Source organism: Squalius cephalus (assembly GCF_949319135.1).
Source record: "Squalius cephalus genome assembly, chromosome: 18".
Lineage (NCBI taxonomy): Eukaryota > Metazoa > Chordata > Actinopteri > Cypriniformes > Leuciscidae > Squalius > Squalius cephalus.
In genome coordinates, this window is record NC_137139.1 from 22,373,946 (window position 1) to 22,398,381 (window position 24,436).

The 24,436-nt window shown below is 38.1% G+C and overlaps 1 protein-coding gene across 7 annotated transcripts in view; it reads right to left on the reverse strand.

Moving 5' to 3' along the window:
- The window catches only part of hspg2 (heparan sulfate proteoglycan 2), a 110,025-nt gene continuing 85,589 nt past the window's right edge, over positions 1–24,436 (reverse strand). For all 7 annotated transcript variants that reach the window (XM_079849103.1, XM_079849100.1, XM_079849104.1 and 4 more), the window contains 35 exons: positions 24,288–24,365; positions 21,515–21,650; positions 21,282–21,433; positions 21,040–21,169; positions 20,182–20,325; positions 19,955–20,089; positions 19,586–19,767; positions 19,303–19,498; positions 19,020–19,199; positions 17,820–18,080; positions 17,539–17,701; positions 16,566–16,663; positions 16,208–16,474; positions 15,912–16,024; positions 15,622–15,769; positions 15,177–15,293; positions 14,916–14,933; positions 13,409–13,493; positions 13,168–13,312; positions 12,969–13,071; positions 12,750–12,859; positions 12,309–12,417; positions 11,627–11,725; positions 11,316–11,537; positions 10,960–11,204; positions 10,693–10,864; positions 8,824–8,946; positions 6,502–6,558; positions 4,327–4,402; positions 3,754–3,832; positions 3,350–3,397; positions 1,923–1,993; positions 1,635–1,718; positions 1,441–1,544; positions 1–329 (listed from right to left, as the gene is read on the reverse strand). In XM_079849103.1, coding sequence (XP_079705229.1) covers positions 157–329; positions 1,441–1,544; positions 1,635–1,718; positions 1,923–1,993; positions 3,350–3,397; positions 3,754–3,832; positions 4,327–4,402; positions 6,502–6,558; positions 8,824–8,946; positions 10,693–10,864; positions 10,960–11,204; positions 11,316–11,537; positions 11,627–11,725; positions 12,309–12,417; positions 12,750–12,859; positions 12,969–13,071; positions 13,168–13,312; positions 13,409–13,493; positions 14,916–14,933; positions 15,177–15,293; positions 15,622–15,769; positions 15,912–16,024; positions 16,208–16,474; positions 16,566–16,663; positions 17,539–17,701; positions 17,820–18,080; positions 19,020–19,199; positions 19,303–19,498; positions 19,586–19,767; positions 19,955–20,089; positions 20,182–20,325; positions 21,040–21,169; positions 21,282–21,433; positions 21,515–21,650; positions 24,288–24,365 — 4,623 coding nt within the window. In that variant the 3' untranslated portion in view covers positions 1–156. The remainder of the gene's footprint in view (positions 330–1,440; positions 1,545–1,634; positions 1,719–1,922; positions 1,994–3,349; positions 3,398–3,753; positions 3,833–4,326; positions 4,403–6,501; positions 6,559–8,823; positions 8,947–10,692; positions 10,865–10,959; positions 11,205–11,315; positions 11,538–11,626; positions 11,726–12,308; positions 12,418–12,749; positions 12,860–12,968; positions 13,072–13,167; positions 13,313–13,408; positions 13,494–14,915; positions 14,934–15,176; positions 15,294–15,621; positions 15,770–15,911; positions 16,025–16,207; positions 16,475–16,565; positions 16,664–17,538; positions 17,702–17,819; positions 18,081–19,019; positions 19,200–19,302; positions 19,499–19,585; positions 19,768–19,954; positions 20,090–20,181; positions 20,326–21,039; positions 21,170–21,281; positions 21,434–21,514; positions 21,651–24,287; positions 24,366–24,436) is intronic.

Consider the following 24,436-nt stretch of genomic DNA (forward strand, 5'->3'; position numbering starts at 1 on the left):
GGTTGCGGTGAAGCACCAAGAAACACGTATCAGTGTGTGTCTCTTAAAGTGTGACTGTAGTTTGTCCTGTAAGCATTTGAGAAATGCAAGTTTCTCAGAGTGAATGTGGATGAGGATTGTTTTTCTGTAGTCTCTGGTATTGTTTTAGTACTGCGTCTATGTTGAGCAGCGCTCCACGTTGATGCCCTCCTCTGCGTGGACCTGCAGGTCGATGGGTCGCGCTGGCTGTTCTCCCGGTCGAGCGTTCATCATCGAGAGGTTCTTCACGCAGCCTGTGATACCCGAGGAATACTTCCCACCGGTCAATGCTTTCATGTCTGGAGCCCCACCTACAGTCCAAATACAAACAATCTTACTTCACATTCAAATGTTTATGACTTTCTTCTACAAGAAAAAGACATTTCTATATATCATCTGTAGGGGGCATCAGAACGTAAGGCATGTTTTCGCATTTTTGGTGAGATATTAGAGCCAAGCTGTCCCAAAAGTATAATAGAAATTGAGACACTGTGTATATGGTTGTTGTGTGAATAAACCCGGAAGTAAATATTATATAAACAGATTCTGTAATGTCATAATATAGGTGAGAAACTGTTTGCAAATTTCGGTTGCTGTAATGTTTAGCGGAAGTCTCATATAAATACTTTTTGACAATATTTGTGTTTCCTTGTTGAAAAGGATGTTTATGTAGAAAGCTAATTTGTGATTGAAAAATATCATTTTTGCCTTTAGTGTAGTGTCTTGACTTAATTTTTGTGATAAATCCTAATGTCTTTTACAGAGAGCATAGTTTTATTTTTATCCTTCAAACTACAAAAATATGTACACTACTGTTTAAAAGTTTAGGGACAGTTTTAATGTTTTTAAGTCACAAAGGCTGCATTTATTTGATTAAAAACAGTAATATTGTGAAATATTATTACAATTACAACAAAACCTGGTTTATATTTAAAATTGCTGTGATATCATTACTCCAGTCTTCAGCGTCACATGATCCTTCAGAAATCATCCTCAAGAAACAGTTCTTACTATTGAAAACAGTGTTTGCTGCTGAATATTTTTGTGGAAAGCATGATTTTTTTTTCAGGATTCTTTGATGAACAGAAAGCATTTATTTTGAAATGGAAATCTTTTGTAACATTATAAATATCTTTACGTTCACGTTTGAACAATTGAATGCAACCTTGCTGAATAAAAATGCTAATTTCTTAAAAAAAACTTAACCAATGGTAGTGCATTTATAGAATTTATATATATACGGTAACTACGCTTTTTTTTTTTTTTTTTTAACTTTTTTTCAGAATTACATCTGTGTACTCTACAGACTACATAACTGACATTGTGGACCTTAATAGACACAAATAAATGCACACATTTTCATCACATTACTCTGCTAAGCAGGCTATAAGGAAACAAATACAATTGTTATATTATCCTTACCCAAGTATATGTTGCCTTTGGTGTTCACCATGATGCTTTTGCCTTGTGATTGTCCACGTTGGACAGATCCTCCATCGACCTGGAGGTAGCCCTGCTTACCCGTTCTGTTCAAGACACATAAAGAACACTCACAATTATCTTTCTTATAACCTTTTATAGGTTCTATTATGGTTTGGAGCGGTAAGGAGCATTACCGAACTGCAGTGATCATGTGCCACTGTCCATCGTTGACAGGCTTTCTGGAGAGAATCTGAGCCTCTCCGCTGCCCAGCTGGTAACTATCAGAGAAACAAGGGCACATCATGACCAGCTAAAAAGTAAGCAACTGAAACTTAGTTGTAGCAGCTAAGAACCCCATTAACAAAGTCTTGATACCTTTTATTAGATCAAACATCAGGTAATTATACTGTCATCATATCATATTAGACTCTACCCATTAACCCATGTGGTTTGTTAGTGTGTAAATGTTCTTATTTACTCACCTAAACGCAAGATGTCCATTTTGTAAACCAATACTTATAAAGTCCTTCCCCTTTCCTTGATGTCCTAGCTCCTAGAAAGTATTTTTAGTGAAATATTCAAGTCAGTCTCTCTGAGTCATTGGGAAGGAATATGGATGTAAACCACAGACCAAAATGACACTATGTTGCATGTTAGAAATAAATGGGTGTGGATCTGAATTACTTCTATACTACAGCTACCAAGACATTTCATTTAAAAACATTAATCCCACTGTAATAATAATACTAATAAAACCGATATACACAACCGTTCAAAAGTTTGGGGTCAATAAGATTATTTTTTATGTTTTTGAAAGTCTTGCGCTCACCAAGGCTGCAATTATTTAATAAAAATACAGTAAAGTGGTAATATTATGAAATATTATTATAATATAAATAACTGTTTTCTATTTTAATATATTTTAAAATACACTATAAATCCTGTGATGTCAAAGCTGAATTTCGGCATCATTACGCCAGTCTTTCACATGATCCTTCAGAAATCATTCTAATATGCTGATTTAGTATAATATTATAATTAATAGTATAATTAATATTAGTATAAAATATGTATATTTAAAAAATTGTTATCAATCAGTTAAAACTGATAAATATTTTTGTGGCAACCTTGATAAATTTTGGAAAGATCAAAAGAACAGCATTTATTCGAAATAGAAATATTTTGTAACATTATAAATCTGTGCCCAAAGTTTGAATGGTAGTGTATACTGATGAAAATGTCTCTACAAATAACGTTTCTCTTATGTTTAATATTAGTGATTAGTGATAGTAAAAAAATAACAAAAATTATAATCACTTTGGTGATTATACACTTTGGTGTCCAATGACTTTAAAAGCACAAATTCAATGTTTGTTGTTATTGTTGTGAGAACTGTAAGACATTTAAGAAAGGTAACCTAGCTAATTTTAAACACATCAAATGTATGACAATTTGCTGAAATTCAATCCATTTCAGGAAAAGGTTAATTAATAACTAACTGGATTAACACAGTTTTGAGATTAACAGTCAACAACCTTCATGTCCTATTTTGTACCTTATTTGTTAAAAGTGCCAAATGAATGCGATAAACTGTTGCAGTAACAGTTGTGTTGACTGAACAGGTGGAAAAGCAGGTGACAAACATAAGGTTAATTATGAGATGAACAAATTTGAAATCACACATAACACATGCAGACAATAACTGAAGTACATGTTCATAATGCCTGAGTGTGTCATTTACAAATGAATTCACAGTTAACAGGCAGTAATTAACCAAGTTATGTAACAAATACTGAGATCTTTAGTATAATTGTTGCCAGCAAGTAGTGCGCTGTGAGTGAAAGATAATGATACGTCCACGCTAATGCAGACATACTTGTGTGTCTGACTGCTTGTGAAGAGTGGATACCTTTATACTAGCATGCTTCGTACGGAGGCTTAGAGCGCCTGCAGGCTCCTGAGGAGGATGAAGGTGAGTTAGCCAGGCAAACATGCAGTGCAGCCATTAAAATGTGCTTTAGAGGTGAGGGACAAAAGCATATTCCAAACCAGCTCCAAGCAAACTCATTTTAGTCAAATGAGGCTGAATATGAAATTTAAATATTTAACATTTGGACCCTGCCTATGCATGGTCTAAAATTTGATGTAAAAATGGGTGCCTTTTTATAAAATTGAATATTATATATATATATATATATAAAATGCTATTTCATGGCCACTAAAAAATACTTTTGGCCAGTAAATGTTATTAATTTTGGACCCTGAGTGCATGTGTCCTAAGTTCCAGTAGGGGGCTCATGTGTACAAACATACCACTCCCTGCCACAGGATGAGGCCGTCTTCAGACACAGTGTTGATCTCTAACTCAATGGTCTCTGGAGAGTCAGGAGCACTGAAACGAATCAAACCGTCAATAGTGCTGGACAGCATTATAAAAAAAAACAATAAATACTCATCTTAAGCAAAACAAAACTACCCTTTCAGGGATGTCCCGGGTTGTTTTGGTCACACTTTAGTTTAGGGTCCAATTCTCACTATTAACTATGACTTTTGCCTCAATAAACTCCTAATTACTGCTTATGAATAGTTAGTAAGGTCGTTTTTAAGTTTAGGTATTGTGTAAGATTATAGGATGGAGAATATGGTCATAGAGAATAAGGCATTAATATGTGTTTTATAAGAACCAAACAACCAATATCCTAGTAATATGCCTGCTAATAAGCAACTATTTAATAGTTAGAAATGGACCCTAAACTAAAGTGTTACCGAAGTTTCCTATGGTAAAATCTGCTGAACTTGACAGCATTCATTTAAATGGCTAATTAAGTCAGTTAAAATGAGCATTGAACACAGTTATTATTAGTTTCACATATGGAGTGCCCTCACCTTCGTGGGAACATGGGCTTTGGAAGGGCCAGATATCCATTATTATGGAAATATGCAGAATATTCTATGGGAGAGTCTGCAAAAGAGAAATCAAAAAATAAATCTCAAAGTGCAAAAAGGTGCCAACACTTTGGATTATACTACCACCATGTGGAGCTTCACCAAATAGCAGAATAAGCAGACCATGAACAGAACTGACCCCTGACTACATTAAAGGTGCAGTAAGCGATTTCTGAGAAACACTGTCGATATTTGAAATCAACCCAAACAAACACACCCCCTCCCTTCATTGCTCACCCCCAAGGGGGAGGAGATACAGTATATCTCTATCTCATATGCTGCGAGATACAGCATATCTCGCTTCTCTGAAACATAGCAAAACCAATGTTACTCACGTATGGAGCAGAAACAAAGCAACCTCTGTATCCGTTTTCAGGCCTTCCCACGTAGGTCTCTCCAGCGATGGAAAGCTTTTCTAATATTAACGCTGGTCTTAAAGCTCTTGCCTGATCATAACCCTCCTTTTCCCAGTGATATTCCTGCGGATTAGCTACAAGTGTGTCGTGGTGCTCGGTCTGATCTCAGAAATCGCTTACTGTACCTTTAAATCTGAAATCTGATTAATTAATATTTATCTTTATAAGTTAAAAATGCATGATCCCAAATAACAGGCTTGTTGCATTGTGAGAAAAATACAAATGTGCATCAAGAGCAATTCATAAAAAACCCCAGATAAAATCCAACATAAATGTAATTTATCTCCATGAGATAAATAAAAATGAATGCAAATACACACTGCTGTTGAAGTAACATTCACAGCTGAGAACAACACTGAGCATTCCTCAAAAAGCATTCTCTGGAACCACGTAATAACCCTCGAGCAGTTGAGTGCTCATCAATAAGTGCTTCATGCTCAATGTTTCTGGACGTATACTCACCTGTCTAGTTAGCTCAAGTGTTTAAAAGAATGATATTCAGTGGTTAGTAACTAAAACATGTATTTGTTCACAGTGTGAGGACATTTTGTTTACAGACACTGCTGTAGGTGAAAGTGCCAGTGCGGAAAAGATGTTGGTTGTTGGTTTTCGAACAAAGAGAAACAAGGATTTAATGAGAAAGAGATGACAAATTGAAACTGCAGCGAGAGGCTGAGCGACTGACCGGACAAGACGCCTCAGGAGATGCTAAAGGGGAATTCTATGTATATGTTTGCCTTAAGAAAATGTTGCGCCGTTGCAACCGTCAAAATTGTAACACTACCCACAAAAACTGCACCAAAAAGTACCCTAAGCATTTTACAACGAAGACACAGAATTCCCCCTCAACATTACATTTAAAACTTCACAGAGGACACAGTAACCGATTAAGTGCAGAGTGCAGATGAGACCATTCATTTTGATAGCACATTATTTCAGGGATCTATTTACAAGGCATCAGTATCAGTAAGCTTTTATACATTTTTCCTATTTTCTTGCTTTTGAACACTAACAGAAAAGTCAAGCACCTATTAGATATTAATTACATCATTAAATCACTATACATACACTACTGTACAAAAGTTTGGGGTCAGTAAAATTGTAGAAGTATTTTATGCTCATCAAGACTGCATTTATTTGATCAGAAATACAGTAAACGCAGTAGTACAGTGAAATATTATTACAATTTAAAATAACTAAATTAATTCATAAATCATTTTCAGCAGCCATTACCCCAGTCTTCAGTGTCACATAATCCTTCAGACTTTTTTTTTTACCCATTGACAAATAGTTTAAAGAATACACCTCAGTTCATTTAGATTTATGCTTAAAACTTGTAAAATAAACTTAATTCAAGATATTATCTGTAAAAACCTTGTTTTAAGGTTGTTTTAAGTTACTTTTTTTAATAAGGATTTAAATCAACAACACTGAAGAATAAAAAAAAACGCATTTAAATCAAGATGAATACATTTATCAGAAAGGTGCTTGACTTTGCTTCTGATGGTCCTAATGAAAGCTCTGTAAACAGACCCCTAAAATGCTTCACTTCCTGTATTGCTTGTTTTTCCCCCCATTGTAGACGTTTGTTGTTGTTGTTGTTTTATTGGTGGTGTTAGATGGGCTGAGGAGGCCCTGAGGAGGACGCTCGCCCCTGGTTAGTGACGAGCGTGTCAGGCAGATTGCAGTCATACTGTACCATTTCCCCCACTACCCTCCAAATTCCACAGCGCCTCGGTGAAGCTGGACTCCTGCCCTGTGTGTGTGGGATATAGCCATGAGAGTGCAGGGGTGAGATACATTCACACGTGGCCTTTCACCGGCCAACACGCTACTGCTGGATGACGTACGGCAGCCTGACTGATGTCGATACGGTGCGTTATGGAGAACGGACAAATATTTCCCTATGGTGCCTTATGATGAATCACTTACAGCTGTGCTTCAGTCGAATGCTATGAGACTACAGAGAAATGTCTTTACTCCCACAGAGAAAGTGAATTCTGTTAAATGACAAATGAGGCTAACGGGGTGTAAAGAGACCTAATAAGAATATCAGTAAGAATAATAAAGCGATTTAGAGTCACATCGCACATATATTGGCGTTGGTTAGCTGCATGTTTATCTCATCTTAAATGACATTAAGACATGTAATGTAGAATAGTTGTATGGAACAGTGTTGTTATTGTTAACCAAAGCAAAAACTGTAAAAGTATTTCCATTAACTGAGAAAAGCTGAAATAAGATTTGTGAAATAAAATTAAAAATTACAAAAGCACATAGCAAAATTGACCTTTCGCCGGCCCCTCCCCCAAAACGGCCATTGTCCAATCACACATCATAGCAACCGTTACTATGTGAGCAGGTCCGACAAACATTAGCAAGATGGTGAAGCGTGCGCCCATGGCGTTTGTAAATCGGACATTACATACCCCGAGAGATTGTCTGGAGGAGTTGTGTTCTTTCCATTCCCAAAGCCGAAAACACAACGTGAGCGGTGCCTACAATGGATAAAACAGTGTGGACGGCCCCAATCCCAGTTAAATGTGTCGAACATTACGAGGCATAAATACGTCTGCTGGCTGTGGTATCGATGGCTACTTAAAGTTTTTTTTTGTTTTGTTTTTCTGATCTGAAAAACTATCCTATCTGTAACTCAAAAAACATAATATTGTCTGAACCGCGAGTTTTATGATCCGTTGCCCCACTAATAAATATTATGGTCTCAACCGCGATTTTTGTGATCTGTTGTCCCCCTAATAAATATTATGGTAAGTGCATTATGAAAGATAATCAATGAAAGTTATTTAGATGCAAATTAAGGCTATGTCTGGTTAAACAGTTATTGTGTGATTTCGTTTATTGTGCTTTGTCAACTTGAAGCATGAATTTGAGAAAGAAAATCATTTTTGGAAGAAAATGCACCACATACTTTTGTCAATGATATAGGCCTAAGTTATAGCTAAAAGATTGTAAAAGCTTTCAGTTCACCTGCCTAATTGTAGTTGAAAAGTCAAATTAAGCTTGATTAATGATATACTGTGACTGATCAAATAAACTACAGCATCGGGAATATAACTCCCATGTGTTGCAGCATTTAAAATTTTAGTCATGCGAAAAAACACACATAAGAAATTATTGCTGACAGCACATTTATTTTCAGAGACAGTTTTTTCTTTCACACAAAAACACAACAGTAAGTGTCTTACAATGCTTTTAAACACTTGTTTCCTTGTTCTTTGCCATAATCACAAATGATGTGTATGAACACCGGTAACGTTAAGCATTAGCCTCCATAGAGACGTATATAGTAGTCGTGTCTCCTTCATTGCGTATTTTTATATTATAATATATCCCTCCACTGCATACTGTAACCCTTTTTGCCTCAATCTGGAGGATATCGCGGAGGTATTGCTCCAAAAACACGCACGGGTATACCTTTTTCAGTCATGGCAATCTGTCGCGCTGGTCGTGTTTGACCATTTGTTTGTCGGACGTAGCAACAGTAACTAAGGGGGGCGGGGCTCGGCGAAAGGTCAATTGCTAAAACTCAAACAACTATTAGAATGAAAACCAAAAAAAAAAAAAAAAGATAATTGAGAATATGAATAAATACTATAATAGTATATGAATAATACTAAAATAGCACTGGTACGGGAAACATTTTGACATTATCATATTTTTTGCTCATACAGCTTTTTGGGTCACAAGTGAATTGTATCTGTTCTATGAATCTTTTTTTCTTCATGGCAATAACAATGGAAATGTACATTAGCTTTTATTGTGCCCAAGACTAAGGTACATTGATAAATATAATACCTAGCACCATTCTCCTCATAATATGTTCTTAATGATAAAGTTGACTGTATAGAATGAGTTGACAATTATGTACAATAAAAGAGAAAAATAAATGTAAAAAGTGTACAATTTACCTACATTTGCAGCAATGCAAGTTGCTAATTGGATTAAATGCAAAAAGATTTTGCAAAACAATGCGTTAAACATCAAGCAGTTGTGAACTGACCTTTCTCACAGTTTCGGCCTGTGTAGCCGGCCAGACACACACAGTGGTTATTCACACAGCTGCCACCATTCTGGCACTGAGAAGAATCTCGACAGGTGTCCCTCACTATTTCACAACGGTCACCTGAAGAACACCAAAATATGGGGGGGGGGGGGGGGGGGAAGGAATAAAATCTGGATTAAATAATTCTTTGAAATACAATTTAAAAATGAGGATTTTCAGAGCCCTAGCAAGCTTAACATGCAGGATGTCTTTGAACCATTAAAACATTTTAATATTGGGTGACATGTGATGTGACACGGGCAAATTCATTTTCATATAACTGCCTCCAGAGAAAGACATCGACAAATAGTTATAAATCATGCACCATAGGCCCCGCCCACTAGCATTCAGTTGCTTAATGGCTGACATTTGCCTACACTGGATGTGAGCATTGCATCACATCGTGTCAAAAGCAAATAGAACCCATTACAATCACTGACGCTGTTTACACTGAATACAGTATACAGATGCACGCTTGAGTCTGTCGACAACAGGACAAATGGAAGAGTGAAAAAACTTTCGTTTTAAACCCATCCAGTTTAAATGGCTCGTTTGCTTCTCTGTACAGACTTCAGAAGGATCCCTGGATTTAACAGCGTCACGGATCGCGCTGGAGGATTATATGTTTGTTCGGAGCATTTTGTTTTGTGAATGAGGCACAGTGTAATGGAGAGTTCGCAAAGAAACTTTTGTTTTTAGCAGCCAACTGTATTAGATATGACAACAGTTACATCGCAAACCGTAAGTAAATGAGTTCATAATGCGTTGTCTGTAAAGGATGGTTTTATATGGATCTTTTCAAAACACTTACTCGCGTGCAATAGGGAGTGGGCATTGATATTTTTTCCTATTCATGAGGTCGCCAATCATAACAGTGGTCATTTGCTGACAAACCTTAAAGGAGCCACATATACAGTATACACACTGCCGTTCAAAAGTTTGGGATTGGTGAGATTTTTTAATGTTTCTTATAAGTCTACCTATTTCATTTGATTAAAAAATACAACAACAACAACAACAAAAAACTGTAAAATTGTTGAAATATTATTACATTTTAAAATAACTGTTTTCTATTTGAATATATTTTAAAATGTAATTTATTCCTGTGTTGGCAAAGCTGAATTTTCAGCATCATTACTCCAGTCTTCAGTGTCACATCACATTTTTTTGTGCAAAAAAACCTTATTAATATTATACGTAAATTTCAAGGAACATATTAAAGCTACACTGTGTAGGATTTTCTCCCATCTAGCGGTGAAATTGTTTATGACTACCAACTGAATATTACTTTCTAGCCCCTCCCATTCCGAGGGTGTTTTAGCTTCTACGGTGGCCGTATTATTTCAAATCTGCCGGCAGTCGCGAGTAATCTCCCCATCGCATTCGTCACGGTGCCACTGAGTGTCAAAACGCGAAAGGCGAAGCTTGAATTTCCAGTTATGTCCCTCTTTGGCTAATGTATTTTCAAGATGGATGCCATTCGAGCGACTCGCTCGTATGTATTCTAAATGGCAGATTCTACGCTTACGAGAATACTTGATTAGTTGGTAGAAGTAATTACACATTAATGAGCACATATGATTTTGAAAGAACAAAGTGTTTTTTGCTAAGAATCAACTTAAATTACACAGTGCAGCTTTAAAATAATTTTAAAAATCCATCCCTGATCCCTTTAAAATATATATAAAAAATACATTAAATATATATATACACACACTATTATTATATTATATTATATTATATTATATTATATTATATTATATTATATTATATTATATAAAGCCTCTCTACTAAGATCTCTACTTGAACATTGGTTGAGTAACTCACCCTCGTGTCCTTCAGGGCAGAGGCACTGGTACTCGTACTCGGCGCTGGCCATACATGTGCCTCCGTGCAGACAAGGCCTGCGGTCACATGGGCTGCCATCTTCACACTGGCTGATGGCACTGCTCTCAGTGAAGCTGTATGAGAGATCCACCTTCTTTCCATTAATGAAGACCTGTAAAGAAAAACAAAGCCAAAAGAAACCATTTCATTTCCAAACACGACTGTGGGCTGTAATGCAAACAACAATTCAATGCAATACATTCTCACCTCTCCTATGCATCCATCAAACAGCATGCTAACATTTGCAGGTTTGGGCAAGATGTCCATGCTGGGCACTCCTCCCAGATACATGGGTGTGTGGATATTAAGACCTTGGGCCTTGCCTGGGGAGGACCTTGTGATCTCTCGTGCATGGTCCACCTTCAAGGAGCCGTCTTTATTGAGCCGTTCGGCCACCACACGATGCCACTGATCCAGAGACACGGGCTCTTGACTGCGCAGAACAGCTTGACCTGAGAGCACGGAAATGAAAATGTATTTAGCTTGAACTGAAAAGAAAGAAAATATATAATAAACAACAATTTGCAAAGAATATATCATGATTTGATTATCAGATCTCTCACCTGTGCCAAGTTCATATCGGAACTCGACATGTCCATCTACCATAGATAACGTCACAAAGTCCTCCACTTTCATCTTTTTGCCTCCACTAAAGAACATCAACCCATCAAAATCCATGGGCTTAAACTCCATCTCGATGCGGAGGTCATTATGAATATTAGTGAGAGGAGGATATGCGATGTATGATACGTCTCCATCAAACAATGGTGTCGTTACCAAAGTACCTGCGATTGTCAAGAAGAGGGTAAGTGAGAACCACAGTTGACCTTAAAGTGCTCATGGAACTTTAAATGTGAATGAAATTGAGCTTTACCATCCATGCACTTCACTCCAGACTTTCCCAAGTGACAGCGGCAGTCATAGCCCAAACCACTGGGTCGGTTAATGCAGGTGGCATCTGGTCCACAGGCCTCTGTTGTGGTTAACATAAATTTTTGGATATCACATTAAAAAATGGATGGAAACAACATTATGCACATAAATTCTTAAAATATGCATAAAAAAACCTTATGTGCTCAATTGAGGCAGACAATTTTTATCTGATGAGAAGACATTGCACCCCATCTCAAATGTTAATTTGGTCGTTCTGAAATGCCTGAGTCAAAGTCTTTCTTCAAAATGGTAGGGAATAATTACTTCCCAGGACTGTCTCGCACGATTGCGTACCCAAACACCAGCACTCAGAATGCAAGATAACATGACAGCGTTTATTACATTTTGTTTGCGTACTGTACTCTGAGGCGCAAGTCATTTATAGTGTATTAAGTGGCTTAGTTAGCAGCTTAATCAGTGGCTTCCTCTGCGGATTGCAGCAACTTACAGATATTTTGTGCTAATTTCTCAGGAAGTGACGATTTTTGGGATGGAAACAGTGCTTTACTCACTGTTATTTTATGTGATATTCAAATTTTGTGTTAAATTCGCAACTTTAGATGGAAACGTAGCTTATGAAGCTAAGGAGGAGTGATGCTGATCCTGCTTTTAAAAATTCTGACCTGAGTGGCAGTGCGAGGAGGAGTGATGCTGGCAGTTGCTCCCTGTGAATCCTCTCTGGCAATTGCATTTGTAGAGACTGGCTACAGAATCCGCACACACTCCACCATTCTGAAACGCACACATTACTTTAGGTAATCGGTTTTCACAGGCCAATAACACAAAAAACATACACTGGCCCCAAAAAAGTTGGAGAAAAATCATATAAGACAAAAAATGACAAGTATTTGACTTTATTCATTCACTTAAAATCACTGTGGTTTGTGCCTACCTAGAAAAGTGACATTAGTCCTAAGGACTAGCATAACATGATACTTGATATTTTGTTTCTTCAGCAATAAAATTCACATATTTTTGTGTGACTTACGCAGGTGTCCAAATACCAAATACTGGGGTCACTGTGCATGCTGATTCAAAGAATAATTTTGTTTGTAGGGGATTACCTGACATGGGCGGTCCTTGCATGTGGGACAATTCGAAACTCCAGTGGAACTTTTATCAAGGTCCTTGAAAATGACCTCATCACCTTGGATTATCAGCTGCTTGATACAGCCTTAAAGAAAGACAAAAACTCAGTGAAAGAAGGCTATTTATATGAAAGCTACTACTGATACATTCCTATGAAATTCATTTGGCACAGAATAACATAAGGGTTTTCTCACCAACAAACCCTGTCTTGAGGTCTGCAGTTTTAGCAAGCATGCTATAATTTGGATAACCGCCAACAAAAAGCTCCTCATTCAGATCCAGGCCCTTGAATTTTCCCTGCTCGGACACACAACATGTTTCCATTTGTTTAACAGCCATGATACCACCACAAAACAGCATATTAATTAGGGATATGGAGAGAGGAATATGCACCTGTGAGGTTCCATTTATAGGAGCTTCTCCATCCACAAAAAGAGAGCCCTGAGTCTGATTCCTATAGAGCTGCACTGTGTGAAACTCGCCCAGTTTAATGGCAGTAGGGTAACGAATAGTTGCCATCCCAGAGCCCACGTCAAACCTGTGGAAGAAAAATATGCACATTTGGAACATCAAATCAAAAAGCCAACGTTATATCCAGTTTTAGAAGAAGGTATGATATTGAAAGGTAATGCACCTGAATTCAGGGCGGCCACCCACCAACCCAAAAGATATGAAGTCAGCTCCTGTGGTCTTCTTTTGTCCATTATAAATGATCATACCTGGACATGAAAGGAAAAGATAAGTCCAATGCGGCATTCCCCCTACCTAACCATGGAGCTTGCCAAAGCACAAAGCCCTTTTTTGAACTGAAAGTAAAGCAGCATGCTGAGGGAAAAGCTGCTGCCATGTTCAGCATCTCACAATGCCAATCACTGCCAACGAAAGCCACATGCATGGGCACATGCCATGACTCTGCCCTGTCTCCATCACATGGGGTAGTACGGACCAGTGGCTCTCAACTGATAGGTTGCAAACCAAAAATTTGTACTGGTACTGTGCTGAATCACTGCTTGAGTTTCAAAAGCAAAACCTTTTGAGAACCACTGGTTTAGATCGAGTGCATTAGTCAGCATTCAAAAAGAACCATCGATGAGCTTGCTGAAACATAAGCTTCAGTTTTATTTCATGTAGGGTTGCACAATATATTGTTACCATATTAATTATCAGCAGATATTAGCAATTTTATATTTTTATTGATAGGGCAGCACAATTTGGGGGAAAACTCTAGTCTAATAGCAATGTTTGTGATAGAAAATGTGATTTAAAATAAAATATGAAATGCTGTGCTTGTTTAGAAGCCAAAATTTTGTGATTATATATATCAATATACCTGTAGCTATAAAATAATTATTTATTATTATTATAGTGACCGAGGTGGCCGTTCCCCCTCATAATTAATTTGCAGCCTTTGCAATTTGATAATCCCACTATGCAGTTGTATTTCTATTAATCGTGCAGCCCTATTTATTGGTATCTGTCGATATTGTATATTTAATTGTACATGCTCATTTTCGCATTTAGATTACCTTCGCCATCATTTAATGCTCATTTAAAGTTTATCTTTAAAAACATTAATAATGATTCATTTAATAACACTGTTAAATGTAATCTTTAACAAATCTCAAAATAAATGGCATTTTTTAAAACTGTACATTAGAATGTTGTGATGCCTAAATTCTCTTGTAGAATCTAAAATGATTTATTTTACTTTTCCGGGTTTTTTAAAACAGTATTTTATTTTATTTTATATCAGTATTTGTTATTCTGCCTTTACCATAAATTGAATTACTCCATTTGATTTTTTTCATGAAACAATAAAAATACTGTATTACAGTAATGAGAAAATGACTAGAGAATAATCGGGTTCCACAACTTTGCACACATGCTGTATACTGTAAGCGTCACTAAATGGTGTAAAAGCTTCAGTCGGTCAATGATAACGTTCCTGCATCATGCTGCAACCAACTCAATGAGAAGCAGATGTGCCTTGATGGACATCATATCTATAGTCATGCCTGCATGTGTTTCTTAGGGCCATTCAAAGGGCCAAATGAGAGTATGCTGATCTGCATTGCTGCATGGCATTATTAAATCTTGCAGCATGTGCACTCAGACACTCTCAGGCAAGCAAGCAGACTCACCGGCATACAAAATGAGCCCTTCATACCAAAGAGAGGTGAAGGAGGGTAAAGAACAAAAAGAATAATTGAGTTTACATACAAGGACTAAACATTTTAGAAACAAGGAACAAGTTTGGAACATCATGAAGGTGAATAAATAATAGAATTTTATTCTATTTTCAACACTTCAACATAAAAAACATTTAAGTAATGACAGCTAAATTAAAACTCTGTATATTTAAAACAGCTTTGGTGCAGTAAAATAGTTTTGAGGGACCTTACCATCAGCATTGTCCGGCTTGAAGGTAATTTTGATGCTGAATGCTTTGTAGGAGTTTTTGATGGTGGGCAGTGTGAGGTACGAGAGAGGCTCCTGGGTAAAGTAGGGCATCACTCTCTCTGAAAGACCACATGAACACAGACCGAATGTTAGAGAGACAAGCAGTAGAACATTTCAGGAAATCTTCAGTGGAAGAAATAGCTCATGAAAAACATGTCTTGCTTGTGAATGTTTCCAAATATTCAATCTACAAGACACTCTACAAGCACTCCGAAAGATAAGATAAAAATATCTGCTAAATGACACTTAACCAGATGTGCAATTCCTGTGAAGATGTGTAAGCAAACCTATACTTGCTGCCATCACAAAGCCACAATTACAGACAAGCAGTATTTCCACTTAAGACCTACACTGGATACTAACAGACTTGTATAATATATAACCAACCATGAACATTGAGTCTGGTGAAGGCCTCAACTTTCCCCTGCTTATTAGCAGCTGTACACACATACGTTCCTGCATCTGAGTGTGTGACACCAGGGACTGTCAGGACATGTCCATCCTGTCTGCACTTAGAGGGTAACTCATTCTCCACCTGTAAGGTGAGGACAAATAATCACTTTGTGAACCATATTTAGAACTCTAAACAGGACTGACAACTGTAATATGCTGCTGTGTGAACATATGGGTTTAAGTAAAAAAATTGGTCGAGTTAAGCCACGAAACATAAGGGTTACCTTTGACCATATGATGGTTGGGACTGGGTATCCGGATGCGATGCAGGGCAAGATCGCATCAGAGCCGACTGTCACTTCCTTTGCCTCAGGCTGTGCAGCAATCTGAGGCAAGGCTACAAAGTGCATATGTTTCAGGATTCAGTTACACCCAAAGCATTTCCCTTTAATACTGTGCACTGCAATATGAGACTCCATTTGAAGGAGACCCTGAGCTTGATGTCTTTTTTACACAATACAAATTAAAACCAATGGTAAAAGAAACATCATAAACATCCTGGATATAATAATGTACTCACACTGGATATTAAGGACCACATGGGAATGTTCTGAGCCAACATTATTAGTGGCAGTGCAGCGGTACTGTCCTGAATCCGAGTCGGTCACTTGATCAATCCTCAGGATGTTCCCCCTTATTTCCACGTGAGCAGGAAGCGAGCCTCCCACTTTACTCCAGCGAACTGTGGGCTCGGGGTCACCGATCGCATGGCACTCAAACTCCACGGAGTTGCCCACCATCACCGTCTGTACTGACGTGCGCACGTTGATCTTCACTTTGGGTAGAGCTGTGAAGACAAAAAGCACAGTTAGTGGGTTTTTAAAGTCTAGTTAACCAAAGATTTGGAAACATATTGTATTTTGGATGTCATAAGGGACCTTGAATGGTGAGTTTAGCACTGTCCTGAGCCTGTCCAAATAGACTTGTAGCTCTGCAGGTGTAGATTCCCTCATTGCTTTGCTCAAGGTTCTCGATTCTGCACAAATAAGAACAAAGATTATGAATAAAGGATACACAGCATAATAATTTAAAGCATTAGGGGCACAAATATAATGTATTTTATTGTGAGAACCATCCCATATCCCATATCATATCTTCTCTCCCATTAATATTATTTAACATAACATAAACATAGCAAGGAATTAAGATTTTGTTAGAGTTCTAAAGTCTCATTTCAAAGATCTTGACTTTCTCGACTGTACTAACAATTAAATACAAAATTATTCAGCAATGTCATCATTTTGACATAATCAGTTGAATTTATATATAATTGCTGCACCCTTGTTTCCCATTCTGGTGTTTTTTAATCTGAATTTTAATGTTAAAGGGTTAGTTCGCCCAAAAATGAATCCCATAATTTACTCACCCTCAAGCCATCCTAGGTGTATATGACTTTCAGCCAAACACAATCGGAGTTATATTAAAAATGATCCTGGCTCTTCATGCGTCAGGTCAGAGGTCACCGTTCTGCCAGAACTCAATTCGCGTATGGCCCTTATCGGAAGCCAGTGATTATAGTTTATGAAAATATAAATATGGATATTTTTCTTACAAAAACTCATCGCTTCGCTTCAGAAGGCCTTTATTAACCCCCTGGAGCCGCATGGAGCACTTTTATAATGGATGGATGTGCTTTTTGGGCTTCAAAATCTAGGGTACCATTCACTCTCATTATAAAGCTTGGAAGAGACTATATATCTCTGATAATTTATCTCTGATTGTGTTTGGCTGAAAGAAGAAAGTCATATACACCTAGGATAGTTTGAGGGTAAATTAAGGGATCATTTTCTTTTTGGGGTGAACTAACCCTTTAAATGTTTGATAGTCAATGTTTATATCAGATAATGTCACCTGAGAACTCCATCTTTAATGTGATGATTTGGCGGAAGAACTCCTCCCTCCTTCAGCCACTCCATCTCAATCTGAGACCCTCCTTTAGCAGCACAGGTAAACTCCACAGCACTGCCCAGAGCCTTCACTTCCACCTGTGGGGACACTTTCACCGACAGGGGTGCTGCAGGACACAGGGGTCAGAGGTCAAGCTGAATGCCAGTGACAATTCATCTTATGATCACTTTGTGAGATTGAGAGAATGCATGATGTATGCATGATACTGAAATGACAACACTCACATCGGACAGAGACTTTGGCCAGCGCTTCACTCTTGCCAACTTTGTTGCTGGCCACACACTTGTATGTCCCAGCATCGTTCTCCTTGGCCAGGTTGATCTGGAGGTCTCCTCCTTCCAGCTGAGCAGTAGAAGGCAAGCTGCCGTTGACCTTAGTCCACTCATAACGCAGGGGTGGGGTGCCATGGGCCAGGCACTGCAGTCGGACTACTTCACCCACTCGCACTGACACGTCATCGGGCAAGGAAGTGGCATAGGGTGGGGCTGCTCCGACCAAAGAAATGTCAGTTAGAGGATGTTGGATAAGTACAGCTGGCTCATGTTAGAGAGCTTTACAAGAACAGGAAAACATGCTTCACACTTGTTTGAGGAATTTGGACAGCAGCTAAAATGTAAGAAAAGAAAAAAAAGGTTATGTATTCCAGTATAAATATCTAAACTAAAGCAAAATAAATCAAAATAAATTAACTTGTTTATCGAAAAAAATTACAAGTACTGTACTTAAAAGTAAAAGTGTGTAAGATAATTTCTTTTTTCTTTTTTTTTTTGAGGATTTTAGTGTATTTCCCCAACTGGCTCCCCAAGTTTAAGTCTCACATGAGGTAAGGTTTATGCATAAAACAGGAAAAAAAAGTTTGCCCATTAAAATGATAATAAATTCATTCCAAATATATTATTGTAAAAGTATTAATATCTTAAGAAATGTTAAAATGATGTACAATTATGTGTGTTTAGATTTGTTTTTCTGGCAAACAAGACCAAATATTGAATGAGAATATTATTTATTGTTTTATTTATTTATAATTTATTATTATTTATTTATTATTAATATGTGCCACACAGCGATAGGTGCCCTGTTTTTTGGCCTGGGCATTGGTAATGATCATGACAGAATTGTCGGGACTAATCTTTACGTTATCTACAAAACAAACAAACAAACAAAAAAAGTGATGATAAATATCTAAATGTTTGACATGGTCTCCAAATTTGTTGCATGCATGATATATGATTTTCAATATTTATTCTCTTAAGTCTAAATACAGTATACGATTTTGCTTCAAGTACATGTATTTGGTTTGAGGGATATTTTTACTTAAAAAAAAGCATAATATTATTTTGAAGTGTAAAATAATAATGTTTGTATATGTGCATCAGGTGAACAAGTAATACAAATGATCATCTCTATAAACGAATAAAGCTCACTGTCGACTTCCAGCATGATGGTGACTTCACTGGTGCCCATGTGGTTAGTGGCATTGCAGACATATTGACCAGAGTCCTGACGGCCCACGTTAGGTAAGACCAGGCTGTTGTCGACTATCTTGTGTCTCCAAGGCAGAGAAGACCGTTCTTTAGACCATGTGATTGTAGGCTTTGGGAATCCTTTAGGTAAGATGCAAGAGCTTTAAGGCACACTCTTTAATTTAGATGTATTTATGGGTTTTAACCATCCTAACTGTCAAATGCTGCCTACGGTTGCACCTACCATGGGCATCACAATGAAGTGTGGCAGTTGACCCTTCTACCACAACTGTCAAAGGCTCACGGACGCTGGCACGGGGAACAGTTGGCACCTGAGCCCCTCCTTCTACAAACACCTCTATACGAGTCTCAGTCGTGCCCTGGTTATTCTGTGCTGTGCACACATATGTGCCACTGTCTTCTGGCCGTGCAACTAAGACCTGAACATAGAATGAAACTCTCTGATTAACATACAGAGGCAAATGATTCTGTAAACAACAACGGCTTGACTACAAACAGCCCGTAACCTGCATGACAGCACTGGTATCGGCAGGCACAGGGCTGCTCAGCATCGTCCTGCGGTTGTTGTCCAATCTGTGCCATCTCACAGAGGGTCTTGGCTCTCCAGAGGCCTGGCATTCGAGATTGATGGGATCGCCGACCCTGACTCGCACCGGTCCTGCAGGGGTCACTACAGCCTTAGGAGATTCTAAGAATGAAATCACACAAAAGTATAAGAGAATGGAGCAACAAAAGTATCTGAACAGAAATATTCAGAAAATGGTGCACACCAAATGAAATAGCAATAATGCTCGTTTCCAAACTGGTTTTCCAAAAACCTCTAGTGCCCCTCCTACCATCTTTTCTTTTGAAAATTGCATTAAATGTTGATATACCTCTCACAATGAGCGACACAATGCTGTGAGTCATTCCGAACAAGTTGCTGGCCACACAGCGATAGGTGCCCTGGTTTTTGGCCTGGGCATTGGTAATGGTCATGACAGAATTGTCGGGACCAAGCTTCACGTTATCTAATGAACAAAAAAAACATAAGCAAAATCATTAATATTCAGGTATCATCTTTTTAATTACACTGACATAACAGTGAATTGCAGCAGTGTACCTGACAGAGGCTGGTTTTTGGTGGGTTTCCACTCCAAGCGCACCGGCTGGGCTCCGCTGTGAACCCGGCACCTGAAGCTCGCCGACTCGCCCTGCTTCACTGCTGCGCTATGTGGCTCAATGGAGATAATGGGGCTCTGGGGTCCTACTCAAAAAATCACACCACAAAAAACAGTGAGCACATATTGCACACAATATCGGGGGGGTGGGGGGGGGGGGGGGGGATGAGACTGCCTGTTGTACGTTGTGCAGTCTTCTGATTTGTATAGTTATGCTTTTAGTGCTTCAGTAGTGACCTCTTCCTGTCATATTAGTTCTGCATTTACTGTTGAATGTGTAGCAAATAAAGTCATATTTGATGAAGAACACAATCAGCCTTAAAAATACAGAATGTAAAGAAACCACTCCCAACAATAACTATATCAATATACATACAGTAGCTGTATAATCTAAAACAACGGCCAACTAGGCAACGGCCAATTACTTACAATTATTTCTCTCTGATTGTTTATTGTGTTATGATATCTTATGCATTACATCAGATAATTATAAATTTGATGTTGATTTGGTTTTATAAGTAACAGTTATAATGGTTCAGAATTTGGCAAAACATTCCCTCATAAATGTAAAACATAAAACTGAAATTAATTTCTGACAGTCACTGGGACACATTAAGAGAAGAATAGGCTTGAAAAATAAGTTATCTTTTGACACAATTCACGGAAAACCAAAATACGAGGATAGGCGAGTCAAGGCGACACATTATGGAACAGCCTCTGCCTAAATAATAGCGTTTGATTAATGCAGTTCTTGATGGACATTGACACACTCCTGTTTGTCATCAATGAAGAGGACTTACGGGAGGCGCTGGAGATCACAGACACAGAGACAGAAGCCTGGCGAGGGGATGGGCCGGTCTCCACCTGACAGATATATTCACCAGTGTCATCTGGAGAGGCCTGCAGGATCCGCAGCTGAGTCCCCAGCACCTTGCAAGCACACGTATGGTTCATATATTAAGCACGTGGCTCAGAAACTAATGAAGCAGATACTTATGAGATCACATAAATCAAATATGCTTCATAATGGACGGAGATAAACCTGATGATTAGATGACAGCAGTCCACCTGCCCTTTCCCATTTGACAGATGCAGGAGAGGTTCCTGGAACGATGCAGTTGAGATCTAGAGTCTCTCCCTCAATTACTGAAGCAATAGAGGGTTGGATGGTGACTCCAGAGGGGATGATTTCACCTGATCAAAGCGAGAGGACAATATTAAAATTATATCCTATAAAAAACGTTAGCGTAAAATTAGTTTGATGCTTTGCCTCACCTCTTTTAACAAAGACCTCAATATAAGCTTCTGAGGAACCAACAGTGTTGGTTCCAACACAGAGATATGTGCCTGCATCAGATGACCTGATATTGGGTACGACGAGAGTGCCGATGTCAGTGCGCTCCATACGGGCCTGAGGAGGATATGCATATATGGATATTTCAGGACCATTTTAGAAATTATTACTGCAATGCACAATTTTATTCTGTGCAAAGTTGCTTTGAAATAATGTACATTGTAAAAAGTGCTAAAAATAAAACATTGAGAAGATTTATTATGTGAACATCAACAAAGTGTGTTTGTTCAAACATCAAAATCAACAACAGAAGACAAGTTTTGTACTCATTACTTACCTTGCTTTGGTAAGACTCACATTACACTAAACAATACAGTTTAAATACAGTCATATATTTCCTGCAAATACACTTTTAAAAAATAGTTTTATTGTTTAGCATTTTAGTAATTTACATGATTTTTGTTATGAGGCTATCACCGTGTCCAGACCAAGACTAGCGGCAAACTGAACGCGGGAAAAAATGAAAAAAGGCATGACGAGACAGAATCACTCACAAAAGTAGCCAATCAGAACAGTTCTCTCATGTTCTCGCAATCACAACGTGCTGCAGCTGACAACAGCAAAACACAAACTTCAGTGATAATTCCCTATTCAATATTTTTCGTGGAATTGTTTTATTTTTAACAGTTACCGGTAGTTTTACCATTTACAGTGTATAATATCCGATTCTAAACTTCCACAATCAGTCTCACATCCTCCATGTTTGATGATTAATTAAAGTGACCATGAAATCAATTCTTTTTTTTTTCATGGAATATTGCAGTATTTATTAAAATTTAAATGATTTATACATGCTCATCATTACTTTTCTTAAAATGCATGTGCCCTCGTAATCTTTAATCAAAATAGTTTCCCCTCCCTCTTCTCTGATGATGTGGTTTTCGGCACGAGGGTGGGACAAGCTCACATGACACCACAGCAATAGCAAACCACAATGATCAAATCAATTCCCAATGGACAAAATCAAGTCCCGCCCTACATTTTTTCTTGTTCAAAAAGCCGTTTAACTTGGATATACTGTCATGCTGCGTCCCAATCCTAAATAGTATTCGAAATTAGAATTAGTGTGTCCCAAATCGTAGTATTTTGAAATAAGCATTCCAAATATCCTCGGATTGGTCTACTCTTTCCAGTTGGAGAGAACTATTTGTATCCAATGAGGTTCCATTGTGGGCAAGGCTACCCGGCACGACACCACAGAAACGTCAGACGCCTGGAAAAATGTAATGTAAATTGGTTGAAGCTTGGCGCATCTGGTTAAGGCACGGTGTAATTTTTCACGCCTCATAACATTGTTATTAATTATGGGTGTTACATTTATGGTGCTACAGGTCTATATGAGCAGATGATTAAACTGCCATTACCTGTAATTGATTAATGGCGTTGGTGAGGCTGATTATTTCACAAAACGAGACACATAGTAACAGTGGACAGTTAAAGCAGCTAGCGGCTACACATCTACATACAGATCCAGAACAGCAAATCAACCTTAAAAAGTAAACATATTAACACTTTCTCAGTTTTATAAGGATTTATCCACCTTATTTTTAATGTAAGAGCGGGTGTGAAACATTTCAGCTGTCATCCGCTTCCAGCTGTACAAAAAAAACGGTCCGTTATACTGTATAAAGAGCTCGCAAAATGAAAACTTGTGCTAGATACACAGAACCAGAAGATTGGGCTCTTATTCTTCTATTTATCTCAGAAGTCTTGCATATTCACAGAAAATAGCTTACTTTAGCATTGCAAAATAACGGTGGATAGATGATTCAGATTCATGAATGTATATGTGTATAGCTAATGGCAAAGAAACTCTAAGTTACATCTGTAAACTACACGACTGTATTCAGAGGGGAGGGGGTGATGTTTTATATCCAGGAGCAAAGCCGCTTAACTCTGATCTAGTGAAGCGTGGCAGCAGTAGAGCTGGGATGGGGCAGGCTTGGTTGAATGAGTGTCTGAAACCATTCACAAATTTTCAAAGCGGCCCATTTGCTAGAGCACACAGAATTTCTGCATGGCCGCACGGAAGACCTGAGCACACCCTGGGAAAAGCTGACACAATGCAGCAATGCTCTTAGGCAGAACAAACCAGCCCACAAAGACACAAGGTACGCAAGACACCAAAGCCCTCCAGCGGCACTGGACAGGTCATCCATGTCTCATATCTCGAATAACCCAAATCTAACGGTGCAAAAGCATGTACAGTGAGGTTCAGAGGAATGGGTCCGATTGAGATATTGCTTCTGTTTGGCTTTTTATTTAGCAATTTTTCCAATTTAAATACATTTTTATCAGGATAACAATTTGAGTGAAAAGTTTAAATGAATTTCACTCTTTGGTTTGTCCCGTCTTTGCTTTAATGACAGGACCACTTGTTTTCATTTTACATCACAATGTGTTTATTTCCAGGTTCAGACTTTGAATTTCGAATCAATGTCGACTTTTGTACCACACTGCATATGCTGTACGCCTCGAGAACTATAACCAGCACATTCAGTTAACTGTGCAGACTAAGATCTGTTTGTACTAACAGAAGTAATCTGTAATGATTATTTCTGTGCTAAAAATCGAATGGATGTCACATGAATAAATAAATGACCATGCAGTTAGTTCACAGATTTTGGTGAGGGTGAGTGAAGCGAGACAGGTGGGATGGGACGCGTGAGACAGACATCAGACAGATGGACAGACCTGTAGCTCCTCAATACGTCTCTGTAACACATCGAGACTGTTGCTTTTAAACTGATGGAAACCGTGAGAAGGAATTGCCTGAACAAACACCAAGACACAGGATGAAACAGAAAGAAAAACTCAAAGGAAGGAAAAAACAAGGCAAAATA